The 16,036-nt window shown below is 51.3% G+C and overlaps 1 protein-coding gene across 3 annotated transcripts; it reads right to left on the bottom strand.

Moving 5' to 3' along the window:
* Positions 1 to 516: 516 nt before the first annotated feature.
* Positions 517 to 15,759, bottom strand: MLEC (malectin). Of its 3 annotated transcripts, none has more exons than XM_020901570.2 (5): positions 15,366 to 15,750; positions 8,993 to 9,171; positions 7,780 to 7,956; positions 7,605 to 7,662; positions 517 to 6,127 (listed from the first exon to the last, which is right to left on the bottom strand). In XM_020901570.2, exons 1-5 carry the CDS (start codon positions 15,571 to 15,573, stop codon positions 5,898 to 5,900), a joined length of 852 nt encoding a protein of 283 aa, XP_020757229.1. In that variant the 5' UTR covers positions 15,574 to 15,750; the 3' UTR covers positions 517 to 5,897. The 3 variants fall into 3 exon arrangements, with proteins under 3 accessions (XP_020757229.1, XP_020757231.1, XP_020757233.1); XM_020901572.2 differs by lacking the exon at positions 15,366 to 15,750 and adding an exon at positions 12,319 to 12,517; XM_020901574.2 differs by lacking the exons at positions 7,605 to 7,662; positions 7,780 to 7,956 and having other exon boundaries at positions 15,366 to 15,759.
* Between the last annotated feature and the right edge of the window lie 277 nt (positions 15,760 to 16,036).

Here is a 16,036-nt window from a genome sequence, read left to right as displayed (position 1 = left end):
CTGTAATGATTATTCCTATAGCCTTAGCAAGATCATGGGCTTTGTAGCCGGACAGACTGGGTTTGAATCCTGGCTTGACCATTTACTGACTAGTCTGGGGTAAATTTCTGAAGTTTTTTGAGCTTCGTGCTCCTGAGCTTGTCAACACTGATAGCACACCAGAAGAGGAGAAAGCAGAGAAAACTGCCTCACAGCTGAGTCTGTCCATGGGTTACTGTGGAGGCTGCAGGGAAAACCGGAGGGGAGGCAGCAGCGGGCTCAGTGAGTCCTGGCCTGGTGTTCCAGTGAAAGTGGAAACAAAACAAAACAACTGTTTATTTTCCCTTGAGTGAGCTGCTGCCAGTTGAAAAGGCCCAGCGCCATTTTACAAAACTTCGTTCCCTTAGCCAAACATCCTGGTGAAGAGAAAAGAAAGCTCCCTGACACATCACGGGAGAACTCTTTGCAGCCAAGAGAAACCCTGGGTCTCCACCTCACTTCTTTGCGATCAAGTTCAAACTCAATCCCAACACTGAGTGTCACTGCAAATTGTTTATTAAAACACAAAGCAATGGACAGTGAAAAACATCCTGATTTTTTTTTTTTCCACTTTTTGGTGGGAGTTGGGTGGGGGCATGGGATGGGTAGGGACAGATGGAGACAGCCCAGAAGGAAAGACAGCCCTGTGCACGCCGGCAGCTTTCCCGGGCCAGCCAGGTTCAAAGCTCCTCAGTCACACCCCGCTGTGTCGCTGTAAATGCGTGTTGTGGCTAGAGACAGAGCAGGTTTGGCCTCCACAGGGAGAGGGTGGGCTTCTAGAATAAGAGCTACGGGGGCTACCATGAACCGGACACTGTGGCTCCAGCACTTGGTACAGAATTGACCGACCAAGAGGGGCAGGCTGGTGTCCTGACAAGCCCAGCTTAGGCCGGTGACAGTTAAAGAGGCTGCCCTGAGCTCTGAAGGGACAGCTGGTCCAAGTGTGGAAGAGCTTGGGGGAAGGAAAATCCTCGGAGGGGACTGATCCAGGGTCCAATTTCTTTTCATTCCCCAGATCACAACGTACCAGGGAAGAGAGGAGTCAAGGGTGTCTCACCCCCGGGTCTGTCCTCCCGCCTCGCCCTGCCAACTCCCCTCTCCCACCTGGCAACTCAGCCCTCCTTTCCTGACAGTTGTCCTTTGAAAGGACAGAAGGTGCACTTCAGATTGTTGTTTTTCCTCATACTGACATGAAGGCCCAAAGCTCAAAATAGAGATGGGAATGGAGTCCTGCTTTTCCTGGTGCTGCGTGCCCCCGTCTCACAAGACTGCCTGGATGCAAGAGGTGCCAAGGGCCTCTCTGCCAACTCCAGCAGGCACCACTGTTTCCCTGGCTGCCAGCACCATCCTGGCTCCTTGTTTTTATACTCCTGGGGGGTGGGGGCAGGAGCGGGGAACCCGTCCCAGGAGATCCATCTTGCTCTTTCCCTGCCAACCCATCCAGGCCCCAAATTGCCTGCCCTTATCCAAATGGTCTGGCAGCTGAAAGCCAGCTAGCCAAAGGCTGCTAGGCAAGGACATACCAGATTGGCAGTGAGCCACACACATAACAGAGAAGAAACCACCCTCACTGGGCAGTGGACCCACTGGTGCCAACCTAGTCTTAACAAAACGAGGAAATCTAGCCCTCTTGCCCCAGAAGAGGTCTAAATACAGAAGGAGCCCTAGCTCGGACTGAAAGGGAGAAACGACTCCGATCTCTCTGAAGCTTGAACATTAAGGCTTCTTTGCAATTTTCTTAGAGCTCTTTCATCCCTAATTGTCTCTTCCCATAGAAGAGGAGCAGATTGCTTCTCTGGTTTCTGAACGGATCCCGGGTGTCTCTGGTTCTACTTCTGCACCATCCCTTACGCTCCTTCCCCCAGGGTCACAGCAAAAGGAGGCCCTAAGCTTACCCTCCCTCCTCACCTTGTTTTTGTGACACAGGAGTATCTCTTATTAATCTCTCATTCTGGAAAGCTCACCTGCTCTTCTACGTCTTTTTGGAGAGGCGTGGAGGACAGCATTACATGTTGCCACATGATGCCATTAAGGCTCCCCGAGGCAAGAAGACACTTGGACTAGGTCAGAGCCGGCCAGCAAAGGGGAAGGGAGGGAAGGGACGGGGAGGCAGCCCCACGGCGGGAACAGTGAGACCCCCTGCCCAGACCTGAATCTCGTGGGAACATCCATCCTGGCTCAGAGCAGGAGAGGAAAAGGCACTGTGCTGACCGGGCGGGTCCTTCCCCAACCCCCAGGGAGGGTGGAGAACCTGCTATTCTCCCCCTGGGCTTCCCAAGGTGAGCCCATTTCTAGGGAAAGGAGCGTAAGTGTTAGGAAAGGGAAAATACTGCTGCTGCTTTCCAAAGTTCAACTCAGATCCCAGAAGCCACAGCCAGGCCTTCCCAGGAGAAGGCAGAAGCAGGATGTGAAGGGCGAGAAATTCCTTAAAACAGAAGCTTCTCCAAAAAGAAAAGAAGTCACAACGCGATTCTAAAACTGGATTAAATAGTCTCCAGGCACAGAAAGGGGGCGGTTAACTTAACTCAAACTTTACCCCATCTCTTCAAAGCCTAAGTGACTTCTAATATGATCCTCCAATTTCTGGCCAGTATCTCTTAGGTAAATGGTGGGAACAGGAAAACAAGATCACTCTCTCCAAGCGACAGGTGGGCCTGCAGGCCCTGTGGTCCTCCTGTGAGTCTAACACCACTGAAACAAAGAGAACCATCTTTCAAGTCACCAGAACGCAAGGTAAACATTGAGCAGCTTCTTCTCGATCATACAGGTTTTTTCTGTTGTTGTTTTTTCCCCCCAGAACAACATATCTGGTTTAGGGTACGTGGGTCCCACAGATTGTTTCCTGGCATGATGTTCCCATCAGCGTTGAGTGAAGCCCCCTAAAAGTCTGATTGGAGGCCAGCTGGTCCCTGACCCCCATCAGAGCGACACTGCAGACTCAGCCCACCTCCCACAGACATCTGTGCCCGGTCCAAATGGAAACTGGACCTGAGCCACACGTCTGGTACCAAGAGTTTCATCTCACTTAGCGTCTGTTCTTGGCTTTGGCCACCTGGGCTGAGGAGGATCTTAGAAGCTCAGACAGAACGTGGATCCCGTAGAGAAGAGCCGAGTCCTCTCCTTTCCCATCCCCTAACAGGCCTGACTTCTCACCTCCCCAACCCCAGCCAGCAACTCCCCTACAGCGCAGACTCTCAGCCCTAGCACCAGCTCAAGACACAGACGCGGGGACAAACAGTGCAAAGAGCAAAGGATAAACAACAGAGTAATTCTTGACACACACAATACAAAAAATAAAAATAAACAGTACCCCATTCCCACCCCTTTAACCTAAACTTCATGTACCTATAACATCTTGAAGGAGCAAAAAAAACAAAAAACCAAAAAAAAAGCTTTCAAGTTCAGCATCCCAAGCCAACCGTGACCAGCCCTGGGCGGCTCTGACAGCTGGGTGGGCTTGGCTACAGGGGACTTGACCCCAGCCCCCGCCATACTTTTTCCTGTTTCCTCACTTCCCCTTTAGCTTTTATGAGCCACAGAAAGCTGTTCCTTCCTTTCAGACACGACCAAAGAGGAAAGCGCCCATCCCTGCCCCTGAGCTCAGGGAAAGGGTGGGCTGGGAAACAGAGGCAGAAGCAAGGCTGCTTGGCTTACAGTACCGTGAGGAAATGGCCCCAGGAGTCAGGGTTTCCTTCTGAGACTCTGAGTCACTGGAGGAAAGGGTTGAGGTGAGGAGGCGGGGAGCCCTCCTTCCTCAGAGACCCAGCAAACGAATGGACAAGGCAAGATGGCGGCCGCAAGCCCTCCCGCATCCTGTTTACCCCGTGGGCAGTGGCCTCAGGAGAGCGGCGATGGGACGGGAATCCAAGCCACCGTCAGAAGCCTGAGTGACCGTCAGGACACCCACTGCCCCAGATAGGTGGTCCCCAGGACAGAGGCTTCAGGACGTAACCCCGAAACGCGGGCGGCTTTGTGAAGCACTCCAAGTGTGCCTCTGGTTACAGCTTCAGGCCGCAGCCACCAGGCTGCCTGACTCTGTGCTCGAGGACAGATGTCTAAGTCACAGCTGAAATGAAGGGCTCTGACTCTCTCAAAGGACTAAAATGCAGACCTGGAGTAACTTCGGTCAGAACCCAAAACCCAGGACGGGAGCCCAGGGGCTACTTCCTTTGTCTCCAAACGAGCAGCTCAAATACGCAGAGCTCTTGGAAACCAGAAACAAAAAGACAAACTCAAAATTCAACAGGTTCTAAAGATGGGCCTGGCCTGATAGTCTCTGCTGTTCCAGGCCCAGCAGCGGCTCATCCTGCGGCTCTCCACCCACAAAACTCCTTGCAGCTTGGCTGGGTCCCAGCTCACTGCTCCCCTAATGGGGAAAAGGATGACAAGGATCAGAAAAGAGGACAACAGAGGAGCCTTACTTCCCGCAGAAAATTTTCGCAGGGAATTCAAGACAGACATATCCGGGGCTGCCAGAACTAGGGCTGCCTGGTAATCTTCCTGCCCCATCACACCAAGAACTTGGCAGCGACCTGGACAGGGAAATGAAAGGTCGTAAGGGCCTACTCTTAAGGTCAGTGAGAGGCGTCACTGGGCCAGATACAATCAGTCTAGCTCCTTGGGGCAGCTCTAGCCTTAAACCAAAACTGGCTGAACCGTGACGTAGGACAACAAGGGAATCAATGAACGTCGGATACTAGATACTCTCAACAGTGGTCAGTCACTTAGTAGGGCTCAGGTCTCTGAGGTTGCTCTTAAGTTATGCTAACGTAAGCCTTTTCCAATCCAAAGACCAGAAGAGACTTTTAAGGTCAAGTGTTCTGTGGCTGCAGGCTGGAAAGCCTCTGTGTCCCCTGGCAGCAAGCCCCTACAAAGGGGCCAGTAAAAGAGCTGCTCGGTCAGGTCCTCCTGGCTGCTGGCTCAGAGATCCAGGGAGGGAGGTACCAGTAAGGTGAGGTGGTGAAGGAGAAGACGTTCAAGCAGAGGGAACTCCAGATCCCCAATGTCTCCTTCCCTTCTTGGCAATAACTTAGCAGGATGGTTGAGAGCGAGCGAGAAGAGATTTACAAATAAGTCAGGTTCAGAAAAAAGAGAGAGAGAGAGGAAACCAAGTCCCCAACAGGCACTGAAATCAAAATGATCTGCTGTGGTAAGAAGTCAGAGGCAACTCGAGGACCTGATAGAAACGAATCGTCTTGGATACCAGACAGTCCTCTAACTGGCACGTGTCAGGGAGACAAGCGATGACAAAGCTTAAACACTTAAGATGGAACTGTCACTGGGCTAAAACCAGACAGGCTTCCGTGTAAGGAAGTATCGACTTTTCTTCTTCTGAATCCCTCTTCCGTTTTTGTCTTATCATACAAATTATACACACACACACACACACCACACCACACACCCACTTGGAATCCCAGTACGTCTGAAAACTTCCCTGGACATCACTTCAGAATACACCCAACTCCCAGCACTGGTCTTCTGGAGTAAGAAGATCCTATTTCCCTGCTGTTAATGTCTAACCTAAAATAAGGAACCAGGATGGCTCTAAGTTCAGAGTCCCTTCCACTGGACGAAGACCCTTGGCCAGGTGGGATCAGTTTACCCTATGTACCCTAGAGAGGAAAGAGATAGCTGGGGGCTGCCCCAGGGAGAGGACGAGGACTAGAGCAGGTCTGGGACCAGGTGGTGGGTGAGGGCTGCTCTCTAGTCACTCAGCCTCTTTTCATCTCCTTTAATTTTGTGTGTGTGTGTGTGTGTATATATGTATGTGTGTTTTCTCATTTGTTTTTGTTAATCACTGTAAAAAATACAGAAACCCAAACCAACACGTTCGGTTTCTTTCCCACACCCTTCCACCTGTTCAGGATGGTGATCAGTTCTCACAACCGACAGAGGCAGAAGAGGGTTGGAATGAAGACTCCGAAGGCCACGAGGATGGGAAACATGAGGCTGCTGTTGTCCGAGGCATAGGGGTTGGGTGTGCGGGGGCCCGACTGCACTCGGTTCTTATTGGTCTGTCTCTTGAGATTAGACCCTTCATCATACTCTTCTTCCTCCTCCTCCTCTTCTTTCTTTTCCAGTCCTGGATGAGGCTGCAGCTTTGGTACATCTGACACGAGAACAAGAACACCTTTTAAGTAAGACTCACGGCATTTAAATGAGGCCCTTAAGGGAAGTAAATGAGCCACAAGAAAGAGACCCTATGACCTAAAGCAGGATCCACAGGAAGGAACAGCCACAGTTCCCAGCCTGGAGAAGAGCAGATTGCTGCAAACACGGGTCTTTCTGATATTTAACTAAAACGGAGTAGAAGCCTTGCACCCTGAGAGACTCCCTGTCTCCCTTCCCAATCCTACTTCTTCAGAGCCTGGAGAGAACCAGACTGGACAAGGACAGTGACCCAACACCCCAAGCTTAACCTTTCAAATCTTTCCTTCTCCCTCCTCCAACCCCACATTCCCTTCTGATGCACAAAGCAACCAAGGAAAAGCTGATCCATGGAGTTCTGGGTTCTCTGCACACCGTCCCCCTCTGTTCACTGTCCCCTCCCAAGGGATTCTGGTTACCCATCAGTCTGGGAGTAAGACATCCTCTGGGATGTGCCTCCAGATGAGGTGGGGAAAGGCATGGAGGTGGGATAGGGGAGCAAAGTCACTGAGACAGACGCCTTCTCTGCAAAAACCAGCCTGAGAAAGCTGGCAGACAAGACCTTCAACCCTGAGAAAGAGATGTACTTTGGGGCTGGATCCCAGGAACAAGGAGACATTAATAAGTGAACCTCTGCTCAGGGCAGCCCAGTGACACTGTGCTCAAGAGCAGGCCAAACAGTCAGGGCCCTTCCTCTGCCTTCTTCTTTCTACCTACCCGCCCCGCCCCTCCTTCATAGATGTCAAAGAAACAGAACAAGGGTGAGGTTTAGGCAATTCCAAATGACTACAAGGGTCAGGCACACCCAGTCCTATTTAAAGAGCGGTTAAAATGATTTTTGTCTAAAACCAATTCACTGATTAAATGGTGACAGGAAGATTTGAACACAGACCCTGCTGCAAAGCTTAGGGCTAGCACGTGCTTGCTACACTTCAGCTCGGGCCACCTGATTCCAGGTTCCTCATGTTATGGCTTTAAGTGTTAGTGTTTTCAAAACAGTGATCAGCTAAATCACCCCCTGGTGGTCCCCTCAACCCTATCCTTCAGCCCACATCAAAAAGCAGATCAGAGGAGTTTCCCAGATGGCTCAGTGTAGAGAATCTACCTGCCGATGCAGGAGACATGGGTTCGATCCCTGGTCCGGGAAGATCCCACATGCTGGGGCACAACTAAGCCGCTGTGCCACAACTACTGAGCCTGTCCCCTAGAGCCCAGGAGCCACAGCTACCGAGCCCACCTGGGCCGCAACTGCTGAAGCCTGAGCACCTGAGACTGTGCTCCATAAAAGAGAAGCCACCACAATGAGGAGCCTGCACACCACAACTAGAGAGGAGCCCCTGCTCGCCACAACTAGAGAAAAGCCCATACCGCAATGAAGAGACAGCACAGCCAAAAATAAATAATTTTTTTGAAAAAAGCAGAACAGAAACACAACTTACCATCCACTGTCCCAGCCATGATGTAGAGTGCACAGACTTTGGGGTTGTCATAGTATCCCTAAAGTAAGGGAAACAGCGGTCACCCACACACGGCAGCAAACAGCTCCCCCCTGCCCCTGGCACCCATCCTTTTCAACTCATCCTCGGCTGCAAAGGGGCAGAGGAGGAGTGTTACCTTGACAAATTCAATGTAGAGTTTGCCTGTGAAGGTGGACACCTCGCCCTGGACGCTCAGCTTCCCCTTCCGGATGCTCATCGGGATGATCTCATCGTGGGCGGTACTGTGCCCTACACGATCAAAGATATCCAGGTCCTTCACCACCACGTGGCCGTTCAACCGCACGTCAAACACCTGCCAAGACAGACAAGGAGCCGGTGTCAAAACCACCTGCTTCAGACTTCCCTGGGGGTCCAGTGGTTAAGGCTCCGCGCTTCTAACATATGGGCTGCAGGTTCGATCCCTGGTAGGGCAAGTTTTCCATGCCACTCGACACAGCCAAAACAAACAAAAAACCATCTGCTTCACACTCCTTCAGCAGTTGGGACATTAGGCACCTGCCTGGGCTTCAAGTTCAAAAATAATTTAAGGAATGACAGGCAGGGCTGGGTAGACTTCAGGGTGGCTAGAGACCTTTACCTGAGCCAAACCAAAGGCACATTCTTTCACTGTCAAGGTTGCTAACTGGGAACAAAGAGTGCAAACAAAAAACTCAAGGTGAAAAGAAGGAAAGTCAGAAGAAGGGACAGGAAAATATCACGGTGAAAAACAAGAAGGTACGGACAACCAAGAAGGGAGAGGTTATAACCAGGAGGACCTTAAGAAGATTAGTTAATTGCTAAGATCTAGGATTCTGGCATTGCCTTCTGTCAGTTCAGTTCAGTCACTCAGTCGTGTCCAACTCTTTGCGACCCCCTGGACTGTATCCACACCAGGCTTTCCTGTCCATCACCAACTCCCACAGTTTGCTCAAACTCATGTCCATCGCGTCGGTGATGCCATCCAACCATCCCATCCTCTTTGGTCCCCTTCTCCTCTGGCCTTCAATCTTTCCCAGCATCAGGTTCTTTCTGTCACAGGAACCTTCTGTCACTCCAAGGCAAATGCAGCCTCGTAGTAATGGGACATAGCTGGGCAAGAGGAATCCAGCTTTGGGAGTTCCCTGGCGGCCTAGTGGTTAGGACTCCGGGCTTTCACTGTGGTGGCCTGGGGTTCAGTCCTTGGTCGGGGAACTGAGATCCCACAAGCTTCGTGCAGTGACCTCAAAAAGAAAACCCAGCTTCTTCTCAAACCTCAACTGTTCCTCCCTCCTAAGCACCTACATTCTCTGGGAGCTTCCTTCCAGAGTGGCGAGGCCCTACTAGTCAAGTGGGGGCCTGAGCCGCCTCACCTTCTGCTGGGACTGCGCAAAGTAGACCTCGGCAAACTTCAGCACCAGCACGTAGTCCCCCTCCTCCTTGATGGGCACCTCGTAGCCGAAGGTTTCCTCGTTGTACCGCTCCGTCTGATACAGGATCTGGTCCTCCGGATTGGAACGCAGGATTGGCAGCTTCATGCCATAGTCAGAGGCTGGGGACAAGAGACACAAGAGAAACCACATCAGAGGCCAAACACAAAAGAAGAGCAGGAGACCCCAGAATGGCCGGGGCGTTTCCCCGGGCAAAGCTAATAAATAACCCTCCCCCGCTGCACCTGGCTCCAAAGAGACCAGCCACGAAGGCAGGAGTCAGGTAGCTGTTACCAAAGAAGAATAAAATGAAAGAAACCAACACAGCAATCACCCCAACAAGCTCCCATCACCCTCACAGCAAAACTTTCAAACATTCGTGAAATTGACTTCTCCCCAGCCATATCCAGAGTGATGGGAAGGGAACAAGTCTAACTCACTACCACAACAGAGCACTGCCCTACAGCTGCGGGGCTTCAGAGAAAGCTCCTAAAAGCAGGGGGTAGCCAGGAACACCGCAAGGTGATTAAGCTCACAGAATTTTTTCCCTCATTTGGAAGCGCTCAGTCTAAGTAAAAAAAACAGGGTATCTATTAGGAAAGTCATTCTTCATTGTCTTTACTGCAAATAAGAAACCAGCTTTCATTGCTTTTTACGTTTTCATTCAAAAAGTTCCAGGGCTGGTCGAAAGCAACAAGGTCATTAAAAAAAGGATTTGATGTTCTCTAATTTCCTCTGGGTCTAACACCTTACTTCCCACACTCACAGAACTCAACCTCACCCGAGGTCTCGAACATTCCCCCCAACAAAATGAAAGAAGAAACAAGATTCCCACTGTATTCCCAGCACCTAACATTGTCCTGGGCACATTCGTCAGCATGCTCAGTGTGATCCACTGAAGAAACAAAAGCCAACAAAGGAGGTGCCCGCAGCGTAGTGAAGTCACACACTCCTCTCCCCGCGGCCACAGCCATCCGAGCAGGGGTCCACGGTCCCGTCGCATCTCTGGCCTCAGATGCCCAGGTCCAGGAGCCACCTTCCCCATTTCAGACAGATGAGGAATGCGTGCATGTGTGCGCTCAGTCACTCAGTCATGTCTGACTCTGTGACCCCACAGACCTCTAGCCTGCCAGGCTCCTCTGTCCAGGCAAGAATACTGGAGTGGGTTGCCATGTCCACCTCCAGAGGATCTTTCCAACCCAGGGATTGAACCTGCTTCTCCTCCATTGGCAGGCTGATTCTTTACCACTGAGCCACCTTTCCCATTTCAAACAGATGAGGAAGAAGGCAGAGCAAAAATAAAAAGTTCTTACTTCTGGGTGGTATCAGAAGAGCCAAAATCCTCTCCTGCGCTCAGTCTGCTCCCAATCTTACAGGGAGATGACTCTGTGTATGTTTTTCTTTCTCCCACACAACAAACTAAACCCGGGTCCTTCCTCAAATATGATTCCACACTCAGGGCCCAGAGGTGAACAGCTATGCCTTCCAGAGCTCTATCCATCTACTTTCCAAACCACAGACTTGGCAGTGATTTTGGTACACGGGCCTAGTCTCTCCTCCACCTGGGAGGAGGAGTCTTGGAGCTAAGGTGTCAAGACCACCTTCCAGTTTCACAGGGTGACTCTGAAGACATCTGGCACCTGGATCCCCAGGGCAATGTTTGAGAGGGTCACCCTGGCAGCTTTATCTTCCGAGACTCCAAGAGACAGGACCTTTTATCTCCACAGGAGGTAAAAGAGTAACTAGAAGATCCAGTGGCTGAGGTCAAGCCTTCCAGAAAAATAAACAGAACTGTTAACAGTTCCTGTAAGTGAATAGCAGCCAGATCAGATGGACTGATGAGACAATGAACAGGAAACTCATTGCACTTTTGTCTCCAGATATTTTTTCTTCCTATTTCTTCTAGAAAAATCAAAGGGGCGGTGGGTGGGGGGGTTACTGAGTAGCTCTATAAAGGATGTGCTGCCAACTGCCCCAGATCCATCCCCCAGGCTCAGACCACAAACCTATAAAGATTAAAAGATTGCCGATCCTCTTCCAACTGAGTTCTAACAATCTCCCTCGTTCACGAGGACCGTGATCCTTACAAATTTGGAATGGTCACCCAATTTGCTTTTCGGAGACACAGAAGATGTCACGCATGTTTGGAGAACCTGGGCCCCCTCCCGGCATGGAAAAAGTGAGGAACTGACGGTAGCGTAATCTGTGGCAGGCTCAGTGTCACAGCTAAGAAAACGCAGCCGTGTGAGCAAAGAACTACTCAACAACCTTGGAATTACCTTTAAAAGCTTTCCAAGCAGCTTTCCCACAAAATTTGCCACATGCAAAACTGAATTTGCCCTAGTCTAAAGAGAGACAATAGCAACCTCCCCTCCGAGCCTTTGTGCCTTCATGGCTGCCTTAGCAGTGAAGTAGACACAAGGAGCATACAATGGCAGCTGGAATTAAAATTTCAAGTTAGCCCGACAGAGGTCAGACAGTTAACCAAAGATAAAAGGGGGCCAGAGGGGCCACACTCTGTCCACAGCTTCTTAGCTCTAGACAATGGAGTCACCAGGCTACTTGAAAAACTCAGTCCAGGTTTGAGGGGAAGATGGGCCTGGATTTGAATTCTGGCTCTGCCACCTACTATGTGATGTAGAACATGTTGTTGTCTCTAGGTGTTTCTTCATCTGGAAAACAGGGTATCATCTACCTAAATTTTCCGCCAGTGAACTGCTCCTAGGAGGGCCTGCAAATGAAACTGGCCTCTTCTGTAGCAGTATATGAAAGTATTAGTCATTCAGCTGTGTCTGACTCTTTGTGACCCCACAGACTGTAGACCGCCAGGTTCCTCTGTCAATGGGATTCTCCAGGCAAGAATGCTGGAGTGGGTTGCATTCTCTTCCCCAGGGGATCTTCCCAACCCAGGTCTCTGCACTGCAGGCAGATTCTTACCGTCTGAGCCACCAGGGAAGCAGTATAGGAAGAGAATTTTAAACAAATCCCTTGGCCTTAAGCAAATCAGAAGTAGCAGTGTCTCTCTCACATTATCTCTCAAGCTCTTATCTCCCCAAAGCCAAATCGGAAGAGTATTCTTTGTTGTTCTTTAGTTGCTCAGTCCTGTGTGAATCTTTTGCAACCCTATGGACTGTAGCCCACCAGGCTCCTCTGTCCATGGGGTCTCCCAGGCAAGAATACTGGAGTGGGTTGCCATTTCCTTCTCCAGGGAATCTTCCCGACCCAATAATCGAACCTGCATCTCCTGCATCAGCAGGCGGATTCCTTACCACTGCCACCAGGGAAGCCTCTGCAGGGTCTTCCTTAGGTCTAGAGAATTAGTAATCCGATGGGCTCAGGCCCCTGGCCAGCTTTTTCCCCTCCAAAGCCACGTTCTGCTCCACTTGGATTCCTTGTAAAAGATCTTCGAGCAAAGAAAAAGACAGACACTTGAACCTACTCTGGATAGGAGAATTTTCAGTCTCATGTCACTGATTCCTAAAGCATGACAAGTTTTATGAAGAAGGAAAGCAAGTTTCAGAGAGGGAATGTAAATTCATCAAGGCCATACAATTAACTAGCGGGCATCTTTCTATGAAGAAGAAATAGCCTTTTTCCTAAAATCGAGCCAACCTCTATGCCCTCAGGCCAAATAACCAAGTCTTTTCCATCAGAGTCAAGAGGAACCCACAGAGAGCAAGTTATGAAGAACCTGGGATGCAGAGCACGCCAGAATCCCACACAGAGAGTGCTTCTGAATCACTCTCCATAGTGGTACCTCTGTCTGCTGAAGCACACAGGTTGAAAAAAGCATATCCCAGGCTGTCAGCATCTTCTATGAGCACTAGCTATCCTCAAGGCAGAAATGAAACTCAATACACAATGTGAAGTGCCTTTGAAAGCAAAAGCCACTAGGTGCCTTGGGCCACTCACAGTTCCGAGAATGCCAAACTACAAAGACACTATAGAGAGACAGCAAGTTCAAAAGCAGGCCAAACTCTTATCTGGATTAACTTGGCAACAAATACCTGAATTCATTAAACACGAAAATGGACTTTCCTCGGGTAAAGGAATAAAGACGTTCAGCTCCGACGGAAATTAGTGTAAACAGCAGCAGGTGGGGGCGGTGGCGGGGGGGGGGCAGGGGTGAGGGTCTCCAAATACTTGGCACACCCTTATCCAAACAGAGCCAGTCAAGGGCAGGCAGAGGCAGCAGCTGCACTTCCCTTCGTGGTACTGACTCCCCTGCACAGAAAGAATCTAAAGAGCTGCCTTCTGAGAAAGACTAATCACTTCTCCCCAGACCTACAGCCAGCAAAATGCTGCCCTCAGGAGCCCTCCAAGTGCAAGGTTGCAACTGGCTGGCCCAAGCTACATCAACCTACAGGCTGACAACTACCCTCCACTCTCATCCAACCTTAACACTGCTGCAATTCATACCCAAGTGGACTAGACTACCAGCATGGAGCAGGGAACCTCCATTTAGAGTGCCAGGGTTCCAGTCAGGATTCCAGAACAAGTGAGCTTTGATAATATGGTAAGTCACACACTTTTACCTGCTACAATAAACTCTTCCAAAGGCACTGCAACTATGATCCAGTAAACTAAGGACAGACAGCCTGGCTGACTGCTGATAAGGCTCAAAAAAAAAAAAAAAAAAACCACCAAACCCACTCCTACCAGCAAATGAAAACCAGGATTTCTGAATAAGGGAAGTAAAGTAGTTGGGGCCTAAACCTGTATGGTCTTAGCTCCCTCCTCTGCACTAGGGACCAAAGAGAATAAGGTCACCTATGAAAAGCCTGGTATTTGTTAATTGAAAAGGAACCATCTGTACATGGCCCTCACCACAGCTATCTCTAGAGGCGAAGTCCACAAACGGTCTATAATTTCCTCAAGGGCTCCTTCCGCCCTGCCCACACCCATGAAGAAAGAGGAAGGGTCCAGGCTGAAGATAACAACCACCTCCTGTTATTAAGTCTGCCTTTGGCTGCTGTGACGGCTGCTGAAAACCAGGGCCCTGACTCAGCTGAACCCAGGCTACGGAGACCTACATGCCAGGGCTAAATAAATTCCAGAGCTAAAGTGAAGACAAACGTGGAGCTTTGGAAAACTGCTCTGTGCCCCAACACCCCCAAGTCTATGGAAGCAATAAACTGCCCCCATACAACAAATTCCAGGGAGGCCAGGGCAATTAACTTGGTTGGAAGAACCAAGTTAAACCTTTTAGGAAAGGCAAGAGCCAAATCTGGGCATCGCGGCAAAAAGAGTGAGAAAGTCTGTTTCCTACTTTTCTGGAGATGGCCTGTTGCCAAGCTGGCAGCCTCTGAACCCAGCCTACAGCATAAATCTCCTTCCAACACATGAAGCGGGGAACTTCCTTCTTAAACCTGTTTTCCAATCCTAGGAACAGAAGAAAGAAAGTCTAGATTTTCCGAAGAGTGGTCTGCAGACGACCTACATCAGAAGCCCCAGGGCTGCAGAAACCTGGGTTTCATCTACAGGTCTTGAATTTGCATTTTTAACCAGCTCCCCCAGCAATTCTTACACTGAGAACTGTGCAGCTCTCTCAAAACTACTGTTGCTCAATCAGTTAAGTCAAAAGCAATTTTCCCATAAGCTGGAACCACACCTCTCAGGACCACTGAGGGGTAGGCTCTCCGCACAGGCAGGCAGAATATTCAAACCTTACCCGGATGACCCAGCTGACACACCACCAGCCCCACGTGCATGCAGTAGGGTTGGCGACAGAACCACCCTCCGGGAAGGCCCTTAAAGCTTCTACTTTTAAGCACACATATACCCCGCTCCAAAGGGGGGTGGGGGCGGGGGAAGAGGCTACCATCAAACTTTCCTGGCCCATCCTCTTCGAAGATTCCTTTCCATTCTGGCTAAGAATCAAGCTCCGCTCCTGCAGAGAGGGTAAAGAGAGCGGCCGATTTCTGGGTCGGCAGAAATCTACCCGAAACTGACTGGAGAGCAGAACCACCAGGGCAGGAACAGCGAAAAACCGAAAAACCCGTGAGGCCTCGAGGTGGCAATAGGCCGCCCCCGACTTTACTTTCCCAGTGCGGTTGGAGGTGAGGGGTTAGAAAATAGAAGATGCGAGGTCCAAATATAACTTCTCGCCAACTCTCTGTCTCGATGGCTCTTGGTTGCTTCGAGCCAGTGCCAGTTTCTATGCTCTGACCGGGCCCCCGAGGAAACTGTAGAGAGAAACTTCGCTCCAGAGACGTGGCCCTAGGGTCGAAGAAGGGGTTCGGGGCCCGCAGCCCTTGGCGCGCTGCGCCCTGCACGGCAGGCCCGGGATCCCGCGGCTCGGCCGAGGGGCTCTCACCTCGGCCCACCCGGCCTTCCAAAGGGTCCTTGCGGAAGTGGATCCCGTGCACGTCCACATGCGCTTCCCCGCCCGCGTTGACGGCCCAAATCACGCTCTCGGGCAGCCCGGCCCCCGCCAAACGGACCACGCCGAGCGCCGGCAGCAGCAGCAGCAGCAGTCGCAGGAGCGCCACGGCGGCTCCCTCAACCGCCCGAGCGCCTAGCATGGCGGCCTTCGCAGCGGGGGCAGCCTCCGCCGAGTCTTGTTCTCAGCCGGCCGCCAGGCCGCCCCGGACTCAGAAAAACAGCGCCACGGGCCGCCGTGCCTCAGCCGCCGGGGACATGTCGCTCTCAGGCCTCCTTCTCAGCCACGGGTGCCGCCTCCCACCTTAGGAACAACCTACCCCACCGCCCAGCCCCCGGCCACGACCCTGTAGCCAATCAGCGCCCGGTCCTCATTAATTACCCACCACCCCGCCGGGAGGCGCCCGCCCATTGGCTGCTAGGAGCGGGAGAGGGCGTGGCTACTCTCAGGCGCCGGCCCAACCATCAGGCCTGAGAGGGAGCGCGCGCAGAGGCTGGGAGTTCGGTTGAATCGGCGGTTCAATGCGGAAGTGGCGGGGTGCAGCGCCCAGGCGGCCCCGGAATCCCGCAGCTGAGTAGGAAATGTGGCCTAGGGGGGAAGGTTTA

Source organism: Odocoileus virginianus, chromosome 12 (genome assembly GCF_023699985.2).
Source record: "Odocoileus virginianus isolate 20LAN1187 ecotype Illinois chromosome 12, Ovbor_1.2, whole genome shotgun sequence".
Taxonomy (NCBI): domain Eukaryota; kingdom Metazoa; phylum Chordata; class Mammalia; order Artiodactyla; family Cervidae; genus Odocoileus; species Odocoileus virginianus.
The sequence above is the reverse complement of the archived record's forward strand: the minus strand, read 5'-3'. Positions and strand labels throughout refer to the sequence as shown.